This window comes from Rhinolophus sinicus, chromosome 15 (assembly GCF_057876585.1).
Source record: "Rhinolophus sinicus isolate RSI-liver-muscle chromosome 15, RSI-T2T, whole genome shotgun sequence".
Taxonomy (NCBI): domain Eukaryota; kingdom Metazoa; phylum Chordata; class Mammalia; order Chiroptera; family Rhinolophidae; genus Rhinolophus; species Rhinolophus sinicus.
The window spans coordinates 130,910,272-130,937,760 of NC_142515.1; the positions used below are offsets into that span (position 1 = coordinate 130,910,272).

At 42.7% G+C, this 27,489-nt stretch overlaps 1 protein-coding gene across 5 annotated transcripts in view; it reads left to right on the plus strand.

Annotated features, from left to right (window-relative positions):
• The first annotated feature begins 222 nt into the window (after positions 1–222).
• PDE5A (phosphodiesterase 5A) overlaps positions 223–27,489 on the plus strand; it is a 109,812-nt gene continuing 82,545 nt past the window's right edge. The window contains exons 1-4 of one of the 5 annotated variants that reach the window (XM_019744519.3): positions 598–734; positions 11,351–11,430; positions 18,908–19,496; positions 26,438–26,527. In XM_019744519.3, the coding sequence (XP_019600078.3) occupies positions 18,912–19,496; positions 26,438–26,527 (675 nt within the window). In that variant the 5' untranslated portion in view covers positions 598–734; positions 11,351–11,430; positions 18,908–18,911. Of the gene's footprint in view, positions 735–1,108; positions 1,262–1,586; positions 2,078–11,350; positions 11,431–18,907; positions 19,497–26,437; positions 26,528–27,489 lie in introns of those variants that run through there. The other 4 variants (XM_019744517.3, XM_019744515.3, XM_019744520.3 and 1 more) reach the window with 4 other exon arrangements.

Genomic DNA, 27,489 nt, shown 5'->3' on the forward strand with positions numbered 1-27,489 from the left:
GACTCGGTGGCTGGGGCGCCGTGAAGCACTGGGCTCCCAGACCCCAGCGCTGGATGGAGCGAAGCAAGGCGGACGGACGGTCATTGTTCTCTCAGGCCCAAGGAAAAGCGCACCTCTCACTCTAGGGGAAACTTCCCTTAGCTACGTCTGTCTGGGCTGCGGATGGGTCTTCCATACCGCGGCCTTCCTTTTCCTAGAATGGGACACTCCGCGAACACTCCCGTCACCTCCGTGCGCCCCGGGAGCCCGCTCGGCGCGCAGCGCACCCCAGCGGCCGCGTGGCCGCCTTCAGGCTGTGGCCACCGAGCTTCCGGAGAGCTCGCCAGTCACGCCGCGGTCGCCTCGGGGTCGGGGACAAGAGCGGCTGCAGGGGCCGAGCTGGGCGGGACCCCAGGGAGGCGCGGGCTGCGGCACCCGCCCCGCCCGCCACACCTGGAGCCGGGGATCCGGAGAGGCGGGCGGGGCTGCAGGCTGGCCCGGCGCCCGAGCAGCTTGCCGAAGCGGTCCAGACCTAAGCGAGGCGAGGGGGAGGGTCTGGAGGCCGAGTCCGCTGCTCTAGGGAGGGACCCCAACTGGGGTGGAACCCGGCACCCGCGAGGCGCACAGGCGCGCGGCGCGGTCATGGAGCGGGCGGGCCCGGGATCCGCGCGGCCACGGGACCAGGACTCGGTGGAAGCATGGCTGGACGATCACTGGGACTTTACCTTCTCTTACTTTGTTAGGAAAGCCACCAGGTAAGAAGAGGACCCGCGGCAGACCCAGCCGGGGAGTGGAGCGTGATCTGGGCTGCTCTCTGTCCGCTATGGCATTGTCCCCTTCCTTCACCATTAAACAGCCTCGGCTCCTGGGCCTTGGCTTTTGAAGTAGGTCCCTGGACCTGTGACGGTGCAGAGACCTCGACTTTAAGACGAGTACAGTCGAAAAACTGGGGTTCGATCAAATTTGCCAAGTTCAAATACAAAAATGTCGGTGCCACCCCGGACCACCGGCCGCCCTGGCATTCCCTGGCAGCATGCTCCCATGCACCGCGCTCATGGGCCTCCTCCAGTCCTCTCCGCCTCCTGGTGCCCCTAAACCTTAGCGAAACCAAAACAGTTTTGAGCCCCTTCCCTGCAGCTCCGGAAGCACGGTTTCCAGCCTGGTCCTGGCGGCTGCGCTCCTCCCCCGTCCCCCTCGCCTGGGCCTGCCAGGGCGGGGAGCCGGGGAGGAGGCGAGACCACGGGGAAGCCCCAGGGCAGCAACGTGCGGGAGCCTTTCCGGAGTGAGTGCTGGCGCCTCGCGCCCCCACAGCCCCTGACTGTCCCGCGCGCGCACCCCATTTCGCTCTCTCTCTTGCGCCCGAGGCGGCGCCGCGGAGAGGGCTCCGGGAGGGGTCGCGCGGTACACCCGGGAGCGGACCCCGGGGCGGGCGGGTCCAGTGCGGCCCGAGCGACCCCAGGGCCCGCTCTGTCTGGTCCAGAGCCAAGGCCGGCGGCCGCGGCGGAGGGCGGGGACGTGCCTGTCCTCTGGGAGTTGGCCGCGCCTCAGGCAGCGGGGCGCGCGTGGGAAACGATCGCGGAGAGTTGGGAGGAAGCGAGGCTGACGCCGAGGGACGCAGAAGGGGCAGCCGAGAGTGCGTGGCGGGCGGGTCCCCGAAGCCTGTGGATTTGGTGCGGAGCCGGAGCGCCGACCCGGCTCCTGCGCGCGCGCTCAGGCTGACTCCACACCACCCTTTGGGGAAGGGCCCGAATTCTGCTGCCGCCGGCTCGGGGGAGCCGGTGTCGGGAGCCGGCGATTGCCGCCAGGCCCGAGGGAGACGCGCGCGGGGGTGATGGTGGCGGAGCCGGCCGGGGCTCCGAGCCCAGCTCCCACCCGCGGGCGCTCGATCGCCGCTGTGCCGGGCGCTCCCCGCCAGGGGGCGGCGCGGCGCGGGGCGAGCGGGAGGCGGGGGCGCTAAGGGACCCGGCTCCAGTCACCCGCCTCACCTGGGTGCGGCGTCGCCCCCTGCGCCTGCTGGAGTGCGGGGTAGGCCGAGGCCGCACGGTCCGCACCTCGAACTCCCCACGTCTGCTATGTTGCCTTTTGGAAACAAAACGAGGTACTTCCCCAGCACCCACTTCCCGGGCGCGGCGGGGCCGGGGCTGGGTGGAGGCGCGGGTCACCCGGCGGGGGATGCTTCACTGAGATGGGCCGTGTGACACTTCCGTCTTCCTTGACTCTCTGCGGGTGTTATTACTTTGCAGTCTTAGAGGGGGCACATTTTAACCTTGTTTCTCCGAAAGAACGTCCAGAGAGAGTTAGGGTCAACTCGACCACTTTTGGGGTTCCAGACAGAGGCGGCGGCTTCGGACAAATCCTATCTTCCTGTTTAATTACTCTGCCTTCCTTTAAAAGTTCTCTTCCCGGCTTTCGCCTCCTCCCTTCAAAACCCCACTTCTGGGGGGACCAAGGGTAAACCCTGAACGGAAAGCGGTTTCTTTTCAAAGGGGTCTCTCTGCGAGTTTGGGGTGAGGCACGAAGGCCACCGTGGTCTGGGATTGCCGATTGCCGTGGGCAAAAGTTTTCAGAGGTCCTCTGCTCCTCCGAAGCCATCTTTCCTGTTTCCTGTCATCCTGTCACACTTGGCCCTTCTGCCTTCACTGAACGGGGGGCACAGAAGCTGAAGAGTGGGTGGGCAGAACTGGGCTGATTTTTTAAGTGTGTGGGTGGGGGGGGAGAGGAAGGGTGGTCTTTAGGCAGATTATCAACAGTTGAAAGAAAAAAGTTGTTTGTCTTGCAAATCAGCATAAATGCCCTTTCTCCCCTTCTCTCCTTTTAAAGACATAAATTCCGCATTGTTTGGTGGTGGTTTTTAACTAGTCACACATAAAAACACTTGACTTCCAGAGCCTGCCAGACTTTGAAAGTAATATTTTATTGAAAAATAAATTGGAAGAGTTGTTACATTTCTTTTCATATTACAGTTTCTTCCAAGTAACATACATAGGATGAAAATCCTAATCCTCAAAATTACTCCCTCAGTGTAAAATTTAGACCATCTGAAACTGTATCCTTTTTTCCAGTTAGGTTTTTATATTATAGTTGGTATTGACAGTTGGCTGCACACTTTCTGTGGAGTGTGTGTGTGTGTGTGTGTGTGTTCTTAAGAGAAGAGTTTGTGTTGAGTTTATCTTGGAAAACGAAAGTGTAGAAATTTAAGGGTAGCACAGGCCCTCAACTTTGGGAGTTACAGAGGCTGCAAGTTGTCTGTGTAAAGAATACCATCTAAGCGCATGTGTGTAGCCAGAGGTTCTTCACAAAACAATATTCCAGTTTGCTTTTCTATTTCGTGACGTTAACTTAAAATAGGAGACAATGGGAATGAAAGGTTGGACATCAGTTGCTTATAAAGTTGCCAACCTGCTAAACCCAGAGTGATTCACTTGGTTGTGGCAAAAACTTACTGCAGACATTTTCACTTTACAGCTAAGATTTTTTTTTTTAACCGAAAGACCACATTACTTTGCTTTTTCCCCTTAAGTTACACTTTCTAAGTGTAAAATGAATACTGTAGGTGACTCAGGAAACCCATGAAACAATAGTCTTGTAGCGGCATTTGGCATGTTTTAAGATTTAAAATAAATTTGGATTCCCTTAGATCAGCCATCTATGCCTGTAAACAGGCATGGTGATGGAACTATTTCTACATTCTTTGATTTAATCGTTGTCTTTTGACATTCCTGCAAACGTCTCTATCCTTGCCATGAGTACTGAACAGAATGAAGATTCTGGCCCTCCTAAATTCTCCTTTGAACACCTATGAATTTCGCTTGACCTTTAAAGCCCTGATGCTGCTATATTACAGTTTGCTGTAACTATCTTCAAATACAGAGCTAAGCACCTCATTAAAAACCAGAATTTGGAGCATAGAAGTAGATGCTATTTAGAGTGATCACAACCTGTGTACATGATTTTGAGTGTCAGCCGAACAATTCATAACATAATCTATTAGCATAAAAATTAATTTGAGACTCGACATATGCACCACCCCTCCCCTCAGTATTGGAGAGGACTTTGCAGCCCTAGGGGCCCCAGAGACTGTTAATTAAAGGCGCTAATGCTTTGCCTTCTCCGATGGGCCTTCCTGGTGCTAATGCTACTTGCACAGCTGTTGTTGCTCTTGACAGCTTATTCGAATAATGTTCCCTTTCATTAGCAGCTAATCAGCTCTGTGCTGGGGGGTGATGTTTTGAGTGGGCTAGTATTGTAGGAGCAGCACAATTGACTTTTTATTGCTTTGTTTTGTACTGAGCAAAAGCTTGAGAATATTTGGCATATACTGGAACGAGGAGCTATTAAGTGAGGACAAGTTTTTATGACTGCTTGGATCAAAGTCCAGAAACAGAAGTTTTACACTCCCATGGAATTTTCTGTGATGGACTTTCTCTTTGATACTGCAAAGATGTGCTGAATTGTTGACGGTCCAGGTCCTCTGTCGGGGATTCTTTCTTTTTATTTTATTCCTTACTTCCTCAAATTTTTTTCTCACCTCTAAAAGCTGTGACATTTTTATTTGCAAGATATTTATGTTAAAACAGATGATGGATACAAAAATCAATACTGCTATCCACTCTTAAAAATTATTGTTTGTGTAATTATATGGGAATATAATCTTTTCACAATTTTCAGACAAATGATTTTGTTAAGTATATTTTGTTAAGGAGTCACTAGCCTTGAAGATAAAACTGTGGGAATTGACTCAGTCTGACTTTGGTATCATTTATAATATTTTTATGATGGTAATTCTGGTGCAATAATCGCTTTTTGTGCTTTATTGTGTATAAGCAAGGTACATATAGCCAGCTCTAAGCTGCCTTTTACTGCCCTAAAAGTACTCACGTGGGTTGAATTCTTCCTTTTTGGAAGAATCCGTGGAGCCCCTGAAATGGTGTTTCTCATTGCCTTTCTATCTCGAGGTTTCAACTTCAGGTCCAGTTAGGTGCTGCACTGCAAGATCGTGCTCCTAAAAATGTGGCAGAATGAATGCAGTGACAATTAGTCCTGGATGGATATCTGCTTAGAATTATGCAAACTTAAATAGGCTTTTAGTACAATTCAGTAGCTTTTTTTCAGTTTGTGATACGAAGATCCATAGAAATCGTCGATATTTTCACCATATCATGTCTTCAGCACCTCAAGATGAGCACTTTTTAGCTTTTTGAGTATGTTGTGTAACACAATTTCCTTTTTAAAAATTCCACCTACATAGATGATTTGACTCTGGTCTCTGATATCATTTCTTTTAAAAATATTTGAAATTCCTTTCAAGTTGTGTAGGTAAAGTTTGTAACTTCACTCTTATCTGATGATAGAGAATGTGTTACTCTGATGCTCCCTTCCTCTAGATTTGGAAACACAGATTAATTTAGCACTTTGGTTGTACTTCTTAGTGCATTTTGATGACACTTGTAATTGAAAAGGCTAAACAGAGCTGCTTGGTATTTATTAGTTTATCCCCAAAACAATTTTTCAACTTGAACTTGACCGAACCTCTAACTGTTGTGTTGAGTTAGATTTGTCCTTCGTTCTCAGAGCTGATGCAGGATTAAACCTCTTCCTAAGATAAAAGCCTTTAGTAAGGACTGTGGGACAATTGAATACATCACTGAGTTGATTGATAGTGGAGGGTGGAAAAATGACTAATTTCTGAATTTAGGCTGCAGACTCTCTACTGACTTTGCAAGACTTCCTCTGAAATTAGTTTAGCGGGACAGATGTAGCATCAGTTGACCCATGTTACAGCTGATTGATGTGGCCTTGAAATATCTGTCAGAGTATCAGTTTCTCAGAAAGTGCCTGTGAGCTAGCTGCACACCTAGGAATACAAATTGGAGAAAGTCTTTCCACATGAGTCATCCATTTGATATTTAGCTCTGCAGTCTTATTAACTGACTTGGTATTCTCATTTTATTTTGAAATAGATATATTTCATTTTCTCTAAATGGTAGGCATTTATACTTATTGCCAAACAAATGTTTAAAGCAGGTAAAGCAAACCGAGTATTAGTTCATAAGAGTTATTTTGATAAGCACTCGAAAAAGCTTTGAAAGATATCTATTTCTCTGGTGTTTAGTTTTTAGTGAACATGCTTTTTAAAGTCTATGTGTCGTTGTTGGCCTCTGTGTTTTTTGAGACCTTCCCCTTGAATCTGAATTATAAAGTAAGATTAGCTTTTTGCAAATTATTTTCTCTAAATAATGTTATTACACCTAAACTTGGGAAAGCAAAAAGCCTCACTTGATATCATATTCTTAATTATAATTGTAAAAAAGATAAGAATGATCATTTCTACTCTCTGTTGAATACCTATGCTGAGGTTATAAGAAGAAAAAAGCCCCCGATCTTTCGAGCTGATGAAATAGTTGAAACACACACGCACATAGATAGGATCGTTGACTTTTAGAGGTAGAGGGGATCGCGTGATCCAGTGTTATTCAAACTTAAGAAGCGTACCTCTGTTAAAGAAAGACATTCTTACTGGTCTCCAGGATATTGGAAAGCTTTTGGTCACAAGCAACAGAAATGCACCTTAAACTCATCAGACTTACATGATGGAAGTGCCTGGGGATTGGTTTGGCTGTGAAATCAGCTGATCAAATAATTTCATCAAGAATCTGTCTGTTTCTCTGTGTGTCTATTTCATCTGTCTATCCTTCCTTCAGTCCTTTTATCCATAAATCCATCCATCTATCCATCTTTGGGCCCTAGGCTACATTGGCTTGATTCTCCTGCATGTTTTCTTCATGGAAAAGTTTCTTCTTGGCAAACTTCTGTGGTTCTTGACCTTCCGGTGGTAGAGAAGGCCCATCACATCTGTATCAGTCCTCTCAGCATTACTCTGGCCTTGCTTGCATCACATGTCTGCTCTGGAACCATCACTGTGTCTGGAAGAATAGAGTGGTCTGACTACTCTGTTGAGGCCGGTACTCCAGAGTGTGATATGTCCTTGGGGCAGCGGGGAATTCCCAAAAGAAAATGATGAGAGCACAACAGAAATTCTAGATATCTACCGTACCTGGTGTTGACTTCCTTTTATATTAACATTTTTTAAACATGCAATTCTTAAGAGTAGGTATAACTGCATCAAAGTTATGCTACCAGCGAGCAAGGGTTCTTGTGTCGTCAAAGGAAGGTATTCCAGGACGTACAGAATTAAGCCATACGAATAAAGCCAAGAAAGTGGTAGATTTATTAAAGTAAAGAAAAAGGACACTCCCAAAATAACAGATGTGGGTGGGCCAGGAAAAGGACAACTGCCCCAGAAGAACTAAGAGGCTTAGGGTTTTATTCGAATAAAGGCACGAAATATTCAAGTTTTGTGGTGGCATCACAGGCTTTCTCCGGATGGATCCCTGCTGTCCTAGCTGACCACTGGTTCTCCTCAGGGGTGGGATTCCCTTGTTCTTATTTGGCCTTTGTCGGCACTGTCCTGGTGACACAGGGGATGGAGGTGTTTCCCTGCCCACAATGCTGACAGTATTATAATCTGGTACAATTAGATGTCACTGCACCTTTTCTTAAGAATGATGTCATCTCCTCTTTCCTTTGTTTCCCGCACTTCTTCCTTCCCTTCCTCCCTGCGGCCCTGTTCTTTCTGCCTACAGTAACAGTTACAGCGTGTGTGCCACTGGAATACCAACATAAATGCATAAGTTAATTATGAATAAAATGAAAAACCTCCAGCCAAATGCGAATGGACAGCATCCATTCAATCACCCTGCATGCAAAGTGAGCATGGCCTTGCTGCCCAGGGAGGGTCTGGCTGGCAGCTGCAGTCACCCTACGATGATTCACTTCTCCTACTGGGTCTCTCTGTTTAAGCAATCAGGGAACTTTTATTCCTATAGCACAGCATGCCAGCTTCTGGGTTTTACTTGGTTTGAAAGCGTGTTTGTATATTACATCTACCGCTTTTATGTTCTCTTTCCCCCAGAACCATTGGGCTGCAGTGTGTCTGGAACATGAATAGAAACCTAAGCACTAAAATTACAGGACCGGACTTGGTTACAAGGTGGTCATCCCAGTAATGTCAAGTGTACTTCTTTGACCTGTTTTTGGTTTTACTTGTCATTAGTGTGAAAGCACAAAAGTAAAAAAAAGTACAGATCTTCATCACATACTTGATTTGGACTCGCAGGGCTTTTCATGCCCCAGACCGAGGAGCCAATGGAGGGAGTCTCTCCCACATCTAAGCTGCAAAGCAAATCAGTTGACATATTTACAGCCTAGATTTCAGTGATTATGTTTTCTTTCGGATGTAAGTAGGTTTTCTTTGAAGGGACAGTTTTCATGCATGTGATTGTGAATGCATGGAAAATTACAAAGCATGTTTTCCAGCTCTCGGTCAAATCTGAACGTGAAACCATATGAAGCAATTTCTGCATTTTATTTATATTTGGTCCCAGTTAGCCTTTCAGATGTTTTCATAGCTGGAGAAAACTTGGAAATACTAAATAACTTTAGACGGAGGCTCCGTTTTCTTCCCATGCCAGACCCAAGTGAACTCCACTGTGACACCAGAGCGGAGAGTTTGGAGGATGTCACGTGCAGGTGTCCCAACCGGCCTGGTCTCATTTTCTTATGTGTGTTCATATTTTAGTCTAAACCAATGCTTCTCAAAAGCAGATGCCCTTGGCATTCGGTGCTGATGCTGCTTTGTTGTGGGAGATGGTTGAGCACATTGTGGGGTGTTTAACATCCCTGGGCCCAGACCCTAAATCCCGGGAGCACCCCATCTTTGTGACCCCCCGTTTACAAATGCCCCCAAGGGCTGGCACCACCACTTAGTTGGGATCCCCTGGTCTGCACCCTTTAACATTTATTTATATTTATGGTGGTTAAGGGCCCTCAGTAGGATAGATTTCAGCAGCGACCCCTGGCCCCCTCTTTGTAAGAGTATGACCTTGGGGACTTTATTTGCTCTCTCTGTGAAATGGAAACAATAGCATTTACTTCATGGGGTTCTTAAGATATCTAAAGAAAGTAATGCAGACTTCCTTATCTCTTTTAGTGGTGATTTTCAGTAGTTTACTATTTTACCTTGAGACTCATTGGTGCCTTAAATAGAATCACAGATGCAGAATAAGTCATTCCCTTATTCTGATCAGTGGGAATTAGAACAACAGAACAGTGATTATATAGACTTTGTCTTTCTCACTTTTTAGTTGGATTTTTATTAATAGTTGAACAGAAACTTTGTGGATTGTGGAAGATGCTAGAAAGGCAATCAGAATGGGAGGCCAGGCCCCTGATTCTGTTCCCAACTTTGCTGTTAACTAAATTTGTGACAGGCCCAAGTAAGTAAACTTCATCTTTAAACTGGGATGTGGGAAGAAGTGAGGAATGGGGGCAGAGAGATTCATAAATGAGCTTAAAATTCTCTTTCAGTCCCAAGTGTTCTCAATTCTCACCAGGAGAGCAGAGTATCAACTTCTCAGATTGAATACTTTCCTTCTTTAAGTATTTTCCAAACAGCAGTAGTGGACCCAATTGTGCAAATAATGTAACTAAAACTGCATAAAATTAGGATCCAAGAGCAGGAAAAAATATCTAGCATTATATTTTATGCAAGTTACGTGTGTTTTTCCTACAGATAATTGTAGCAGATTTCCATGTAAGCTTTCAAGCATCCCTTTCCAGACAGGAAATCGGTACACTCTGTAATTCTGGTTTTTGGTGATTAATTCACATGACTGATGAAAAAACCACTGGCGAGAAACAAAGCGGGGGTGAGGTTTTAACAGGAGACTTTAGAAGAGAATGGGTTGAGTGTTGTGATCTTCCAGAGTCTGCATCTTTTTACTCTGTTCTGAGGCTCCTGCAAACTCCCCAAATGCTGCTGCTCCAGGCACTTGCTATAGGGCCCTCCTTGAGGCACAGGAAACACCCTACTTGTAAATTTCCCCAAGTGAACCCCCTTAGGGAGGCGCTAAGCCGGCTAACTTGAACCCCCAGGTCTCCTGTAGCTGAGTGTTGTCAAAGCATGGTTTCATCCAGCTTTCTTCCACTTGAGAATACGGTTATTATGAAATATTGCTATCGTTTTCATCATAGGTAATTCATCATAGTTGTATATTTTCTCATATTTGTTGTCCGTTTTATTGTATCTTTGATATTTTGGGGGGAAAAATGTCCTGCAAATCTGCAACTTATTTTTCAAACAATACAATTTCTAAATAGTAATGGAAAAACAAGTTATGTTCTTATATTTATTTTTCTCAACTAAATGTTAGGCTCTTAAACTTTATGTATTGTATGGGAAATTATAGTACATGTAAATGTAGTTATTGGTCTAGGGAATCTGTGTATTTCAGTTCTATTTTGAGAAAGTACTAACATTAAAACAACTTTTTAAAAAATGAGTGTTTCTGTAGAGAAATTAGTGTATTTAAACTAGGAGCTTAGGAAGCAGCAATGGCTAACATCTAGTTTTTCTGTAGAAGCCTGTTGAATAAATTCTTTTTATCTTTACAAAAAAATTACCTTTGAACATATACTCCATTTAATGTTCAATTCACTTAAAAACAGTAGGTATCATATATTAAATACTGAGTACCAGACTCTATGCCATCACTTTATATGCATCGTTCCTCTAAGTTCTGAGGAGACCTACGAGGGTTAGTGTCATGGTCACTATTTTACAGAGAGAATAAATAATGTGCGTAGGGTCTTACCCTTCGGAAGAAGGATCTGTTGGGTTGAAACCCAGGCCTTTCCCACCTTGGGCCGTCACCACAAGCTGCACTGAAGTCCGGCCTCCTTGTTCACGGAAGCAAAGCAGAGGCTCATAGATTTCATGTCGCACAGAATCTAACTCAGGAAGATGGTGAAGTTTCTCTGAAGGCCTCCCAGTGTGCAAGCACATCACTGAATGAGGTGCCTGGAGGCTTTGCCCAGTGGGTTTAGTTTCCATATATAATTTTAGAGTTTAAAAAAGTGGGAACTCTCAAATGACATTTTAAAATAGAGTGGCTGAAAATTTAAGTACTAGGCCATTACAATTATAGTATTTTTAGTATTAGAACACAAAAACCCTAAGTGCAGTATATTTTCAAAGAACTTTTATCCTTTGATGCATTATTTTAGGCAAGAGTACAAAACACATTAAATTAGCTGCTTTATAAGTAGGTTTCATCCAATATTTTTAACTCATGAGAGTTGTTATGTTTGTATCAATTTTACTTAGCCTTGTAAGTTTTTCTTTTTTTCCCCTTACTCTTCCAGATGCCAAGAAATATTCTATAAAACTTAGGCCAAGTATTTCAATTATTTTTCCCTTTCAAGATATCTGGGATATTGAAAATGTGTTTTAAGGCATTTCTGTCTTTTTCAGGATTCATTTTGTGAGATAAGTGAGCACTTCAACTTCGGTAGCAAGAAAAGGTACTGCTGCGTGGAGCCCTATGGACACAGGTGTGTGAGTGTGTGTGAGTGAATGTGTGTGAGTGTGTGTGTGAGTGTGTGTGTGTGTCCCTTTGGCTCATCCTATTTGGATGCTGTGCCAGAGCTTGTATAACCTGTCCTGTCAGTAAGTTTTGCGTATACTATTTAGTGCTTCTAGATAGTAGGCGTTTGGAGGGAGCTGTAACTTGTCTAGATTAGTGGAAAATTTTTAGAACACAAACTATGTGTTGTAGTTTTCTTTCCTGTGATAAGTTTATCATAATACCCAAAATGAGAAATTGGAAAAGGGGGAAAGGTTTCATTCTTAACAGACTATGTAACATAAAATGACCTTTCATTTTTTTTCAATGCGTACTACTAATCAATTTATAAAATTTCTAGAAAGTAGGAGAGGAAGGATACACAATACGCAAAATTAAACCCCTTTAAATATTCATAAAAAAGGTATTACTAGCTTGGCACCATTCTATTTAATCATTAACTAAGTGAGCCTATCATTTTAAGAATAATACAGTTTTCACTACTAAAAATATGAGCACACAGGATGCGGAGAATGAAATATATAGCACTTTGTTTCTGCCATGTGTATAATTTTATAAAATAAACTCTTTGTTACAACTATTATAAAAAAATGTCAATTCACCTTCTATGTTCCCTACCCCCCAAAATTCCTTTGCTATTTTTTTATCACTCACGAATGCATTTATTCATCCTTCTGTGCATTGTGGAAACCACTGAATGTCGGACACCGGAAATGTCAAGTTCAGCCTTTTCCCCCAGCAGCTTCCTGGCCTTTTGAGTCCGTGAACTCATTTAGTTTTGTAGGGCGCTCCACCCACGTGGTCACAGCATCTTGAAGGGTGCAGTTCTGTCAGTGCTATAAAGAAGCCTCGTGAAATTAAAATGTGTTAAACATTACTCTTCATGATACTGATTTTCATGTCAACTTGTCATTGCAGGAGTGGTTTGAGCTGCAAGAGTCTTCCCCAAAGTATGCCTAGTATTCCTAAATATTCCTCCATTCCCTGAAGTAGAACATTAAGACAATACACTTCTGATCGGATTCATCATTGAAACAGATTTGAGATTTAAAATTCAAGTCACATTTATGACAACTCATGGCAAGGTTTTTGCAGCCTCCATTGGCCTTATTACCTGCGGTGTAATTACATCTATCTTTGGGTTCTTTTCTTCTTCAGTACGGGGAAGGGCCCCTTGTGAGCCCTGAGCAGCGTCTGTGGTGGGTACAAGTTTGAGACCACGATGGCACCTACCTGAGAGGAACAACTCCCAGCATTGAGTTTGGTAGGCTCTGGAGAGTCTCTGGTTATTTTACGACATACTGTAAAAGTTTAAGAACAAAACTAAGTCTAATTTACCCATTTATAAAAGGTGTATAACACAACTCATTTATGAGGTAAGACGTTTTTTGTGTAATAAAATAAGGATGGAAATAAGAGCCTGGAGGATAATAAAACCGATTTTGGTGAAGAGAGAGGGAATGATTTGGGTGGGACGTTAAACGTCAGGATATTGTCATGGATAATAAATCCTTGGCATTGGGTTTCATTGCATCTCTCTTAGCCGTGGCTTTATTTCAAGCATCTGGAGCCTGTTGTCTTTCTTTGACAGCCTTGTAAACGTTAAATCAACTCAAAGACTTGAAGAGGGCTGCCTGCCCCGACTGCTCCAGGTTTGGGGGCGGTTGGCAAGAATCCACTTCTACACGAAAGAGAGCCCCTAAGTTGTTAGTGCTTGTGGGCACAGGTGAAATACCTCATAGAAATTTCCTTCCTTCCTTCCTTCCTTCCTTCCTTCCTTCCTTCCTTCCTTCCTTCCTTCCTTCCTTCCAGATGCTATACTGTAACTTATGTAGAGTTATGATGCACCTCTTCCCTTTCGGGGGAAAACTTAGTGCAAGTCTAAAGAACAGCCTTCTGAAGTATCTGCTTTGGCTTGGGGTGGGGTGGGGGGTGTAACCAGCCTGTCTCCAGACCCCATTAGGCTCGCGCAGCCTGTGTGCTGTACCTCCAGGAACACAGCCTTTCCACCTTATCCTTTCCCTGATTGTCTTGGCAAAACTGAATGAGCAGCCATTCTCACCGCAGCCCTGCATCTCCACTGGGATGAGCACGGAGAGTGTGGGAGACAGCAGCACCCTAAATATATGGACAAGCTTTGGAAATGCTTCCCTGGGCATTTTCTAATGTGACTTGTGCATCAACCCTTTGTGGTGACGGGAAGAATAAGGAGGTCTTTCTCCTATTTAAAAGTGAGGACGCTGAGGGGCAAAAGGATCGTAAGTGGATAAACCTACCGGACCCCTCCCGGTCGTTGGTAACGTGCGCTGTGGTGGAGGCTGCATGGTCGTCATGGCCTCATTCCAGCGGCCCATTTTCACAACCGAAGCACTTGAACTCCAGAGAAGTTGCAATTGGTTCAACTTCCCACCTGTGTAGACTTGTAGCTGGAATATAGAAGCATGAAAGTGGCCAGCTAAAGTGCAGGACACCCAGTTAAATTTGACCTTCAGATACAACTTATGCTGAAAAATTAGTCATTGTTTATCTGAAACTCAGTTTAAATGGGGTGTCCTGTATTTTATTTGCTAAATCCAGCAACTCTAAGAATGACTCTTCTCTGGGACACATTTGTTATCCATTTCGTTCAGTGCATTGTTTTAAATTTACAAAACGTGACTTGTTTGCAGAGAAACATAGATGTGGGATTCAGTCAGATTTTTTTAAGGACACTGTCCTTAAGAATCTTTGTTCTTTGAGTCCTTTGAGACAGTGCTTTTATCTCAGTGGTTTAGTGTGCCATCCTTTTATGACCTGGCAGGAAAGAATTACATTAGAGAATGTGTTATTGTAAGTGATCTTTTTCTCTGTGCCTGGTGTGCTTGAGTCTGACTCAGAGGCAGCTGGAACTTCTGGGGTGCCTTCTTCATGACAAGCATCAAGGTGCTGGGACCCTCTATGTCCTCGAGGTCATAGCACTTGGAATAGGAGACCTGGACTTGATTCCTGGTTCTGTTACTGGATGCAGGATGTGTTGGGTTCAGCTGTTTACTTTAGCTTCCTGTTTTAGAAAATAGGATCATTAATGCCTGCCTCACCAGGTTTAAATGCAATGGTGCTTTTCCCGTGCCCAACATCACTGATGTAAATGCTTTCTAAAATCCCATAGACTCCCAGAAGAGAAAGAAAGGAGAGCAGAGATATATCCAAGGCCACAGAAGCAATGCGCCCCCATCAGAACTACCATCCAGGCTTCCTGAATCCCACTGCCTCAATCCTGCCTTACATTTGACATGTTCATAGTCGTCTTTTCCATTTTTATTCATTCATATGCATTTCCATTTAACTTCATATGACAGCAAAATCCAATATGCATGTAAATTCAGAACAATATAAACTTCGATTTGGGGAGAAGCAGTCACTTAATGGTTGGTCCAGGATGGTACCTGACATGCTCAAAGGATCGTTACCTCATAGAAAAACCCATTCCAGGAAAACAGAACCCGTAAAAGTGAATCCAGTTAAAACAGAACAATCTTAGTGGAAAGGCTTTGATTGGAACTTTATCATGAAGAATAGAATCACAGATTATGAAAGTAAATTTATTTTAAATTTAATAAGATCTAGATTATAATGAAAACTCCATGCTAATTTTTAGAATAAACAATTCATTTTCTGACAAAACTATACCATGAATAATAACTTTACTTCATGTTTGACTTTCGCAGCAAGATCAAAAAGAGAGTTCTTTTTCCCCCAAAATTGTGTTTTTTAATTAATATTTGAAGACCTCAGTTGTTTGAAGGACATTCTTAACCTAGAATATAATTTTGTGAATAGAATTCTCTTTTCAAGTATCTGTTATGTCATTATCCTTGTCAATTCTTCACTTGTTAGCTGGTCTTCAGTTGGGCATGACCCCTAATTGTCAGGGGCTTTGTGTGATATTAGAGCCGTTCTCCATCACCACTTGTGTCTACTTATAGAAATTCTGAATCTTATATGAGAATTTTAATTTCAGCTTGCAGGTGATTTGTATTGTATAGAGACTGAAGTACTAAAGAATGATTGCGAGAGATCGGCGTTAGACTTCAGAGGAAGGGCCCACTTCACACAGCCACGTAGGTCATGCCCTGTAGGAATGCCTGAGGGAGAGGTGTGCGAGGTGATTCCCTCTTACTTGTGGTTGATTCTAAGTGATTGCTTTGATGTTATGAGAACATATGCCTTCCTATGCACGTGTGTAACTACAGGAACTCATAATCAATAATGTGGTCATGAGAAACCCTTTGCCTCCGTGACTGGCGATTGACAAAAATGGTTGATTGAATGACTGGGTATATTCAATCTGCTTTTCCTGTGTCATGTTGAGTTCATCTCTCCAAGAACATAACTAGAAATAAAAAACAAAACAAACAAAAAGAAAACCACTTATGAAACAATTAAATACAGTAATAAGAACACATAACAAAGAACTTTTGAGCACTGGCTCAGTTGACACATACGAGGCACTGCAGGAATCTGAGGACAAATCAGCCACGATGTTATGAGGCTCACATCAGAGGAACAGTGAGCACTGATCACTAAGACAATGTTGATTTTCTGTAACAGATACACCAGCATTCAGATACTCCAAAGACTGTTGTCCCTTTTGATGCAGTTAAGTTAGGAGCCTTCATTTATGCATGCTTGTTGAGGACGTACTATGTGACAGGCATTTTCCAAGTACAGGGGATGCAGAGGTGACAAGATGGACAAGCAGCTTTGATGGAACTAACAACATCTTGTTGGAGACAATAAACAGACAATGAAACATCAGATTGATAAACAAGAAAATATCCGATAGAGAGAATTCAGGTAATGTGGGGTGGAACGTGAAGTGTTGAAGCCAGCTTAGGTGGGGGATCAGGGAAGACCTGTCACCACAGGGAGTGTGGATGCTGTGAGGAGTTAGAGCTTGGTGTGCTGGAGTGCCCAGGAGGCCAACGTGGGTGAGAGGAGCGAGGGTAGGGGTTTAAAAGAGTGTGGGTTTAATCTCCATTCAGTGAGAAGCCAAGTAGGGTAGTTAAGATGTTAAGATCTGTGTTGTTAAAAGATTACTCTGGCTGCTGTGTGCACAATGGATCGAAAGGGCAAGTATAATATCAGAGAGACCCTGGGAGCTGTGGCCATAGTCCAGGTGAGACATGTGGGGATGGGGACTGGGGTGGTCGCACAGGAGACAGACATGAACAGGTTGGGATAGAAGGTTTGGGGAGTCAAGTTGGCAGGACTGGGACTGGACGTGAGAATTGAAGGGGACACACGTAGAGTAATTGCTCGATGTTTCGTTTGAGGAACTAGGGTGTGTAGTGATGCTGTTTATTATATGAGAAAACTGGTGGGGGGGAGGGGAATTGGAGCAAGGTGACATTAGGAATTCTGTTTCCACCATTTTAAGTTGTCTGTTTAGACATCCACGTGGAGTTGTCACATAGGTGGTTTGATTAAAAAAATGTTTTTAATTGATCACTTTCAAACGAGAAGATAAGAAGTAAGTTGTGCCTAAGCTTTAGGTTTGCTACTGAAATAGTTAAAAATGCTTATTTTTATATTGACTTAGCAATTTAAGTTATATGTGCATATTTGAAAATCACGTAAGTTATGTTAACATAGACATATGGTTCATCTCCTATCTCATATTCTACAGGACAATTTTGTTCAAACCTTCCTGTATTTGACAGCTTCACATGCATTTTTGACACCGATGTCTTTGGCCCTAATACTGACATTTCGGGGGTTATATATGTAAGCATTTTCCAGAGCATGGCGCCCTCGTTTATAACTTTTTAAGATACAGCATTATTTTATCAGTGTGTTGTTGTCACTGGAAGATTTCTCCCAAGCCACAGCATGAATTTATAAAACATTAGGACAGTTATGTTTTTTAAAAAAACGCTGTGCTGTAGGCATATACAGGTAACCCTGTATAGCACGACATTTTAAGGACCCTCACAACTGTGTTATGTGGCATTGCTTGTACTTGTGATCTGTGCAATACCCCTACCTACCATGTCGTTTTTAAAAGAGACCTTTAAAAGGCTTTGATACTGTATCCAACACCTGAAATTATGAGTCATTCCTATATGTGTTACCTTTTTGACCCTTTCCACTCTAGACTGGTAACATTATAGAATAATACATATTTACCAAGCAATACATTGTTGTTCAAAGTAAAATAATTAAGGGAACATCCTATAAATGAAAAGTTTAGTAGAGACTCAGGAATAAGGCAACCTCTTCTTTTCCCTTCTGCATTCTTCTCTTCTCACTTAAAAAAATTGTGGAGAGTATTCATGTCAGTACATATGACCATCTTCCAAAGTCTGCCTCATGTTCCACTGTGAAAACATGCAGTGGTGAGTCTCCCCCGCCTTCCATGGGTCGGGTTAGGCTGCTGCTCAGCTCTGCTGTAACAAACCTACAACGGTAAATACCCTGGTCCTTCCTTTTCCACATGTGTGAACTCTTTGGAACAAAGGATAAATGCATTTGAAAATTTGTTACATGTTGCCTATTTTGTTACATGTTGCCTATTTGCCTTCCAAAGAGGTGAGAACAATTTTTACCACAGCCAGAAAGCCTGTAAGGTGTCTGTAACCCAACATTCTCCAAAACAGACTTCTTTATCCTGGTCATTTATTGAACCTAATCAGTGTGTTATTGTAGAGTGGGGATTGCATTGCTGTTATTATAGGCAGATTCTTTTAACTGTCCTCAGTGATAGCACTTTTTTAAATTTTTTAAAGAAATTTTAGTTAAAATTGAAAACAAATAATTTGAATTTTCTTGGACTGAATTTTTAAGATGAACGATTACCTACTTTTACATTTTCTTTATACCAGGAGCAGATAATCTAGAAGAGGTCATTTTTACCATTATTGAACGAGCTTTATTAGGAAATATTTACAGAAGTTTAAATCTTTCTACATACTAGATCAAATTGTTTATATTTTCCATGTCTTCTTCTCACTCTAATCTGTATATAGTGATATAGCTAAAGCTAAAATTAAGCATATTGGCTAGCCGAATTTAGATAAATATTTATATTTAACTTTACAACAAGTTGTGTCTCTTAAACAACAAGTTAATTTTCACATTTATGTTTTCCTAAAACTATTGTCAAATTTAGTGTCTTTAATACAACCTGATTTTGAGAGACATAGACTTTGATGCTTGACACTTTATAAACCAGATATCTGAAAATATACACATCTAGGCATCATACTTTATTAAAATGTTCATCGAAGCGATTATCCTTTATAGTTTTCAAGCTAGAACTGTCTTAAATAAACCACCTTGTTTACATTTTTGATGAAAATTAGATGGTTATCTGACCAGCTTACCATGAAAGAGTTGGTAGCAGCTTTCAGGGGCAGCGCCTTTCTTTCTTCCATACGTGACGCATGTGCTGCTCTGTTCTGCAGAGACATGGTTAATGCATGGTTTGCTGAGAGAGTTCACACCATCCCTGTCTGCAAGGAAGGCTTCAGAGGCCACGTGGAACCCTGCTCCTGCCCCTCGTCGCAGAGTCCCCGCACAGACAGCAGTGCCCCCGGAACACCAACCAGGAAAATCTCTGCTTCCGAATTTGACCGGCCTCTTAGACCCATTATTATCAAGGATTCTGAGGGAACTGTGAGCTTCGTCTCTGACTCAGAAAAGAAGGAACAGATGCCTCTGACCCACCCAAGGTTTGATCGTGATGAAGGGGACCAATGCTCAAGACTCTTGGAATTAGTGAAAGATATTTCTAGTCACTTGGATGTCACAGCGTTATGTCACAAAATCTTCTTGCATATTCATGGACTCATCTCTGCCGACCGCTATTCCCTCTTCCTGGTCTGTGAGGACAGCTCCAATGACAAGTTCCTTGTCAGCCGCCTCTTTGATGTGGCAGAAGGGTCAACACTGGAAGAAGCTTCCAACAACTGTATCCGCTTGGAATGGAACAAAGGCATCGTGGGGCACGTGGCGGCGCTGGGGGAGCCCTTGAACATCAAAGATGCATATGAGGTAAGAAGGAACCACTGAACAGCGGGGCTGGGTTGGGGGGGAGCATGAATGGTGGGGCGCTGGGCAGTTCTGTGAGTGGTGGGGGTGTTTGAAACGGAGATGTGATCATTTGCATATTTATTTAAAGTTGGAATGTAGGATAGGCACTTTTGCATCTTTTAAATGCCAGAGTTTCTTCATTGGTGCCGGAGTCAAACAGCTGGGCCTGAGTGGAATCTTGTCTTGTTTTTCTCCCTAATGATACTGTAACGTAGCCCATCTCATAGCTGCATTCACTATCTTTTTACCTAGCACTGTACACATCCTACCCACTTGCACTTCGGAGGATTTCACTGAGATTCTGAAGTGATGGGTGCAAAAACTGTCAAAAAAATCTAACCCATACTCATTCATTCATGCATTCATTCATTCAATCAAAATCATCCTCGTTCATTCAAAGTCCTACTGACACCAAAGTCTGATTTTCTTTCTTTCTATCCATTTCATTAAGCAAGTAAATGTATGAATGACTTTAAAATATGGAAATTTTTGCTCTAAATTATTTCAGTGGAAAGATCTGATATTCCACTTCTGCTACAATACAGGTCTTTAATTACGAACTTAAAGATTATACAATATAATTCTTAAAATTTCCTACTTAAGATGATCCTTTTATTAATAAAATTAAGGTTTTAAACAGAGTATCTTAATGGAATGACACGCTGTGTGTTTAGAAATATTTCCTGGCACGTTGAGAGAATGGTTGTTGTAGGTACTTGCCATGTAGTGTACTAAACTTTAAAGGTCCGTGGTCATCCCAGCTGACAGCTCCTCTGTGTCATTTGAGGTTCATAGCCTTTTTACTCACCCCTGCATCTCTGGTGCCTAATACAGTGCCTGGCGCATAGTCAAGTCTGAACAAATATGGAATCAGCAAAAATTATAGTAGATTAAGATAGAGAAGAGCAGAGAAAGCAGATCATAAGAAATGACGAGGACAGTGTGGTGGGTTCAGGGGAGCAGGAGATGACAGCTGGTTGGCCAGACAGAGAGGGAGCAAGGCTTGATAATGGACCCCGGACAGTGGATAAGATTGGAATACACTGAGTTGGGTGTATGGTGAGATGGAGATGTAAAGAAAAGTTTAAAGAAGAGACAGGGGCGTTGGACCATGGGGCACACGTATGGAAGCATGTGGGTCCTAGTCGCTCAGACATTGGGGGCCTGTGGGAGCAGGGCCTGCAGAGGGCTGGGGTCTTGAGTGCCAGGCTGAGGCGTATGAATGTGGTCCAGAGCCAGGAGGTGGAACTGAAGATGGTCTCAAAGGGGGACCAGTGGGGTTCAGACTGTGCTTTCGAAAGATGAATTTCATGATGGTCATTAAATGAATTAGAGGGGAAAATACTAGAAGCTGGGAGGATAGATGATTTTAATAGTATGAGGAAGTGAAGATCTGACTGGCCTTACAGATGAAAAGGAGGGGATGGATTTCAGATGAAGAAATGGAATGCGCTGGACTTGGCAGCGAAGAGGAGAGAGAAGTGAGGGCAAAGGGGGTTGAAGATGACTCGGGATTTGAAGATGGGTGAATAAATAAATAAATGACGGTCACTGGTGAGGCATCCTGAGGGGGAGATGGGATAGTTCAAGTCCATTAAATCCTGAGGTAGTTTTCAGAATCCATCTGTACAAGCGATCTAGTCAATGTTGACTCTTCGCGGAGCTGTCTCCATGACCTCTTTGAGCTCTGTAGTAACATCACACCATCGCTGACCCCATGCGGTGTTAAGCAGTTAAGGACACTGCTGAAGGATCGCTGCCAAATTTGCAGAATTCCCTTCCTGTCTTAGGTGACGGCTGGGTTTCCGCTTGTCAGCAGCCCTGCCATTCCGAGTACAGTGGGACCGTAAATATGCTTCAGCTAAGAATGCCTTCCTTTGTCCGCGTGGCCCAAGTTCCTCCAGCCCTGAGGAGTCCTTCCCTCAGATGCTTTGTGTTTAATCTGCTTACCATCTTCAAGGGTGTGACAATGCAGTTTTTGTTTTGCACTTGGTAATGGTTTAAGTCTTGCCCTGCTGTGTACCAGAGGCCCATGTGCTTGATGTTGGATGCTCCCAGGTGAAGTATCTGAGCCCACGACCCCGTCACCCTTGGTGCCCCTCACCTGTGTGTGTAGTGGCCTTGCGGAAGTAACTCGTGTCCCGGGAATCTAGTAGAAATTGTGGGATTGGTCTGTGACGTATAATCTATATTGGTATTAGCAGTGGAAGTCAGCCCCACCAATAATTTGACTAAACTTAATTACCACCTCATAGCCTTTTGTGAAAGTAGTCATAATATGAAAACACATCCTCATGTTTTCTGAGTCCTAGCTCCTCAAATATGCATCTGTAAAAATGACACATCTTAAACTTATTTGAGTACAGAACACTTTCAAGGTGTGTTATGTAGCCTTGGAAAACCAAAGTGGCCGTGGAATGTAATGGTGCTCAGATTGAAGCTAAGAGTAAAAAAATAGTCTCGCAGGTAAATTAATTGTAAGAAACAGTCACCATTTGATTTGCTACTTAAAACTTTGTAACAGAATGATATAAATTGGAAAAGTCAACTATTTTATTGTAACAAGATAACACATTCATATGTTTGAAAGACAAGGCCTACAACTTAGACCAGTGATGCTCAGTGAGATCACAGACCCCACGAAGGGGTTACTTGGTAAGTGCTGCCCACGTACTGACATTCAGTCACACATCATCTCCTGAGTCAGCAGCTTTCTTGAATGTGGCACAGGATTTATTGATAAGATATTAACACATAATGACCAGAACAGCAATATAAATGTGTTTGGTGTTTTCCTTCTATATGAAAATTAGATATGACCCAATATTTGGATTGGGTTGTATGTTAGTCAGTGTTCTTCAGAGAAACATAACCAATAGCAGATATATATGTCTATATGGATTATCTATAGATATATCAGAAGAAGTTTATTATAGGAATTAGCTCACTTGGTTATGGAGGCCAAGAATTGCCTGCCATCTGCGAGCTGAAGAGCCAGGAAAGCTAGTGGTGTAATTCACAGTCTACAGGCCTGAGACTCGAGGCCCACTTGTGCAAGTCTCGTCAGGGTCTGAATCTGAAAGCCTGAGAGCCAGGAGCTCTGAGAGATGGCAGGAGGGCAGGAGAAGATGGATGTCACAGCTCAGGCAGAGAGCGAATTCGCCCTCCTCTGCCTTTCTGTTCTCTTCAGGCTCTCAGCGGATCAGACGCTGCCCGCTCACTGGTGTGGATCTGCGTCACTCAGTCCACAGACACACCCAGAAATAGTGTTTGACCAGCTGTCTGAGCATCCCTGAGCCCAGCCAAGTTGACACGTAGAATTGATGAGCACAGATTGCCTGGCACCCCTCGTCCCATGTCCTGTGGAAGCCGTGAGCCTCCCTAAGATTTCCTGTGCCAAAAGGTTTGCGTTGTCAACACACCCCTCTGTCTCCCAAGTCAACTGGAACATAATACTGGGACTCTTCTGTCTCCACAGGACAGCCACTCCACATGCGCCTTGGCAGGTCTCAGGGAAGGGTGGGTGGCACTGCCGCTCCTGGAGCCTTCATGGAGGAGCTGCTATTCCCCCACCCCCACTCCATGCCGCCATTTCCATTCTTTCTGCAGATAAATAAATCTTCACCATCTCTCACCCTGCAGGTCTCACTGTCTATGTCAAGTATTGATCCAGGTATTTTCCTAAAGAAATATGAGCTCTCTCAAATGTATTTCTGATGAATAAAATTATTTCCAAAATGAATTTTAGAAGAAAGAAATAACACTCGTGACTGATTTAATTTTGATAAGTTTACCAACCCGTCATGATATAATTGTGCACCAGGGAATGCCGTTTGGGAACTGCTGTGTCTGTCTTTGTTCAGTGTTCTAATTATCTTTAGGCACTGTCTTAAAAATGCCACTCTGGGGAAGAAAACCATCCTATAATTTGGCAAGTTTACCCTGTTGTTTTTTTGTGTGTGTTGTTGTTTTCTGTTATTTTTATATCATTTCAAACTTACAGAAAAATTGCACGACCCATATAAGAAGCTTCCATGTACCCGTTACCCAGATTCTCCAGTTGTTTATGTTTTGCCCCGTTTTCTTTATAATTTTCTCTCTTTTTCTATACATAAGGCATATAAGTACTATATGCATATTATTTTTCTGAACTATTTAATAAGTTGGAGGTATTTTTACTAAGTATTTCAGTGTATATTTTCCAACAAGCACGTTGTCTTCTACTATTTTAATTTATCAAAATCAGGAAATTTTATAGTATAACACATTACTGTTATCTCACAGTGTGTAGTCAAATTTGGTCAATTGTCCCATTAATGTCTTTTATAGTTATTTTTTCCCTCTGATGAGAGATCTAATCCCAGATCACATCTGGCACATATTTATGATATCTCGTTAGTCTCCTTTAAATGTGGAATAGTTTCTCAGTGTTTATCCTTCTTGACATGTATTTTAGAAGAATACAGGCCGGTTATTTTGTAGCGTGGCCTTCCTCAGTAGATTCCATCTAGGGCACGGTCCTTACTCTCAAGGCCTGGCCTCCCTGTGTCTCAGCTGAACGCTCGAGGTGCCAGTGAGGTCTCCCTGGCTGGGCTGGAGCCACACTGCCTCTGACCCTCCCCCTGACTGCTGTTACCATCCCGCTTCCGCCTTCCACAGCCATCTTGCCAGTGCTCTTAGCGGCTTGCTCTGTGCATGTCTGAACGGAATAGTCACTGAGTTTTCAGCCACTCGTCCTTTACATCCCTCTCCCCAACACCCAACAGAGCCTTGCAAATTCCAGCCACTCTGGGAGCCCCGAATTCTTTTCAGTTCTCCTTGGCACTGTTGCCCCACTTGGGTACCGCCCACCTTCTCCCCAGCAGGAGCGTGCCCGTGAGAAGAAAGACAGAGTAGTGCACATACATTTCCCGCCTTTGGGGTCTGTGCTGTAGTTGTCTCAGGCATTTGATCTAGTCTTCTGTTTTCAGCAGAAGGGCAAGTTGGGGCCAGCTGCTTTGTTGCGACAAGGGGACATCCAAGTTTTACGTTTTTTACACTGGCACGTCCTCATACAGGAAAAGGAATAATCACAATCATAGCAGTGCTGCATTTTCCCTTCTGCGTATCCTGGACCTCGAGGGGTTCTCTGTGCCCGTTGCCTTTGCACTGACTGCATCGTTAAGGGAAAATTCTGTGAGAGGCCAAGATTCCCCTACAGTGAATCTGAAGTGTGCATTAGTCCCACCTCCTTCAATGAAGACTGAAATCCAGGGCCGCCGCTGGCTGTCACTCTGGTATGCACCCAAAGCTGCGAAAGCCCTGCTAACTTCAGTTTGTCAGCTCCATTGCCTGGATTAGATAGCTGGGTGTAATCCTCTTCTTTATAAATTGGTCTTGTAATTAAAATGTGCATTAACAAAATAATTGCCGAGGATGCATTTTTATTTTTCATTTGATATTAGCTTGTAGAATAATTCACTATATAAGTTAATAATGTTTTACTTCTTTAATTCATCAATATCAGTATCCTGTTTGCTTTCATTAGCTACTTTGCAAGATAGTATGTTATTTGAGAACTATTTCTTAGAAATATTCAGTTAAGGTTTTTTTTGTGTGTGTCTCCATATAACTTTAAGCATATTTGCAGAAAAAGCAAAAATACAGTAGCGTTTACAATATAAAATATTTGTACTGATTTTCCACCATTTTATCACTTTTCTTTTGAGATTGTCTATAATGCCAAGTTTGGTTCTCTTAGGGGAAAATTGGCCTCATTTCTGACCCCAATTGAGTGAATCGAGTGTAATCGTTTACTTCATTCACAGCTTTGGCTTTGCACGACTTTAGACTAATTAAAAAAAGAAGAACAAATGACCTTCAAAGATGAGGATTTTCCAGTGTGGCTATTCCATGTTCTCTAAAGGGAATTCCAAACGCAGAGTTTTGAGAGCAGTGGTGCTATTATTAGCTTGTGCATATAACTTCCCATGGCTATTGCTTTGAAAGGAGCAGCACTCATTGAAATATTTATGTTCTGGTATGTTTGTTTCCATCCTAATCTTATCCCATACAATGGTATCTGTCCATTTCCTCTCGTAAGCACCACCCCCGCCTCCCACTTACCAGATATGCTTTAAATGATAAGCTAAAAATGATCACATTTGATAACTATGATGTCATTTGTTAATGAATTCCTTCATTTATTTAACAAATGGCTTTTGAGTTCTTGTACCAGTATTGGGAACACACTAATGAACCAAAAAAAAAGCCCCTCCTGGAGTTTACAGACTAACTTTAACCCGACCTAAAGTTCGATGGAAAATGGCCTGTATTTAAGATTAAGGAGTGGTTCGCAGTCTGATTGAGGCCATAGGGAAAAGATGAGATTTAAATTCTTATGGACACCTAAGCTAGAAGAACAGAATCCTGAGGAAATACATGAACAATTATCACAAGGGAAGCAAAGTCCGTACTGGAATGGTCGTTTCGAAGGTAAGAGGTTTTATAGGAAAAGTTTCTGAGCAGAGATGCTTTTCTTCTGGGTGGCACAGAAGAATCGAGCAGTGAGATGGGAGCAGGCAAACTGTATTACAGAGGTGGAGAGTTGCCACTTTGCCCCGAATTCAAGTAAGGCTGTGGAAACCTGTTAGTATTTTGAATTCCCTTTACTTCTGGACATTTGTTTGAGTCTGTATTTTTTTTTAAGTTTGCATAAACCCCAGTTTCTAAAAACTCTTAAATTTATCTTTGTCAAAGATGATATGTACTTACATGACTTGATGCCTTTTACAACAATAAAATTGTCATTCAGAGCAACAAGGTAAGTCAAAGGTTAGATTTCTCTCATCTTATAAATCAGAAAAATCAAATCAGTCTTTGAACGGGTCAGTCATGAAATTGAATTTCTTTTTCCTTACTAGGATCCTCGATTCAATGCAGAAGTTGACCAAATTACAGGCTACAGGACACAAAGTATTCTTTGTATGCCAATTAAGAATCATAGGGAAGAGGTAAGCCAATTTTCCATTTTATAAAAGGTCATTTGGCAACATTTTAAAAAAATAATTACTTTGCACACCTATGAAATGATACTACAGTGACAAGTTAACTATAAAGTGCTCGGATGTTCTACTTAATATATATATATATATATATATATATATATATATATATATATATATATCTCAGACTTTAGTTATAGGGTTGAATACTGATAGAGACTTTACTGTGACTTAGAAATTAATTTCAGACATTTCATTTCCTTATGCCCCCATTCCCCGTAGGACCTTATTCTATCCGAGATATGTAATTGTGGTTGTGGTTCTTATCAATTTATTTCACATTATATTTTAAGTGCCTGAATAAGGCTCCTTCATAAATGGTTCTCCAATTGCAATGATCATTACCTGATTTTTCTTTATTTTCGGATTCAAAAAGAGGTTTTGAAAAAACGGAAATTGTAGCTAATCCCAAGTAAATTTCATTGTACAGATATGATGAGCAAATGAAAATATCTTGGTTTATACTTCACCTAATTAGAAGGTTTGGATTCTATTAGTACTGAATTCCCTTTTCATTTTATACTTATTTGAGGGGGAAAAAGTTAATAAATTAGCAATTTAACTGAATGTTTCAACTGAGTATTCTCAACCCTGGCTGCACATTACAATCAAGTGGGGAACTTCTAAAATATTACCAATTAAATCAGAATATTCTCAGGGCAGAGTCTGGATAGTGGTACATTTTTAAAGCTCCCCAAGTAATTCCAAAGTGTTGCCAGGGTTGAAAATCACTATTTGAAGTGAAAATAAATAGATTGAAAGAGCTCACATTAGTGCTTATTAACCTTAGCCGCAGGTTACAGTCACTTGGGGAGCATTTAGAAAGTCGGACGCCCAGGCTTCACCTTAAATGGACTCGCTGGGGTTGGGACCCAGGCGTCAGGATGTGAAAACTCCCTGGCGATTATAAT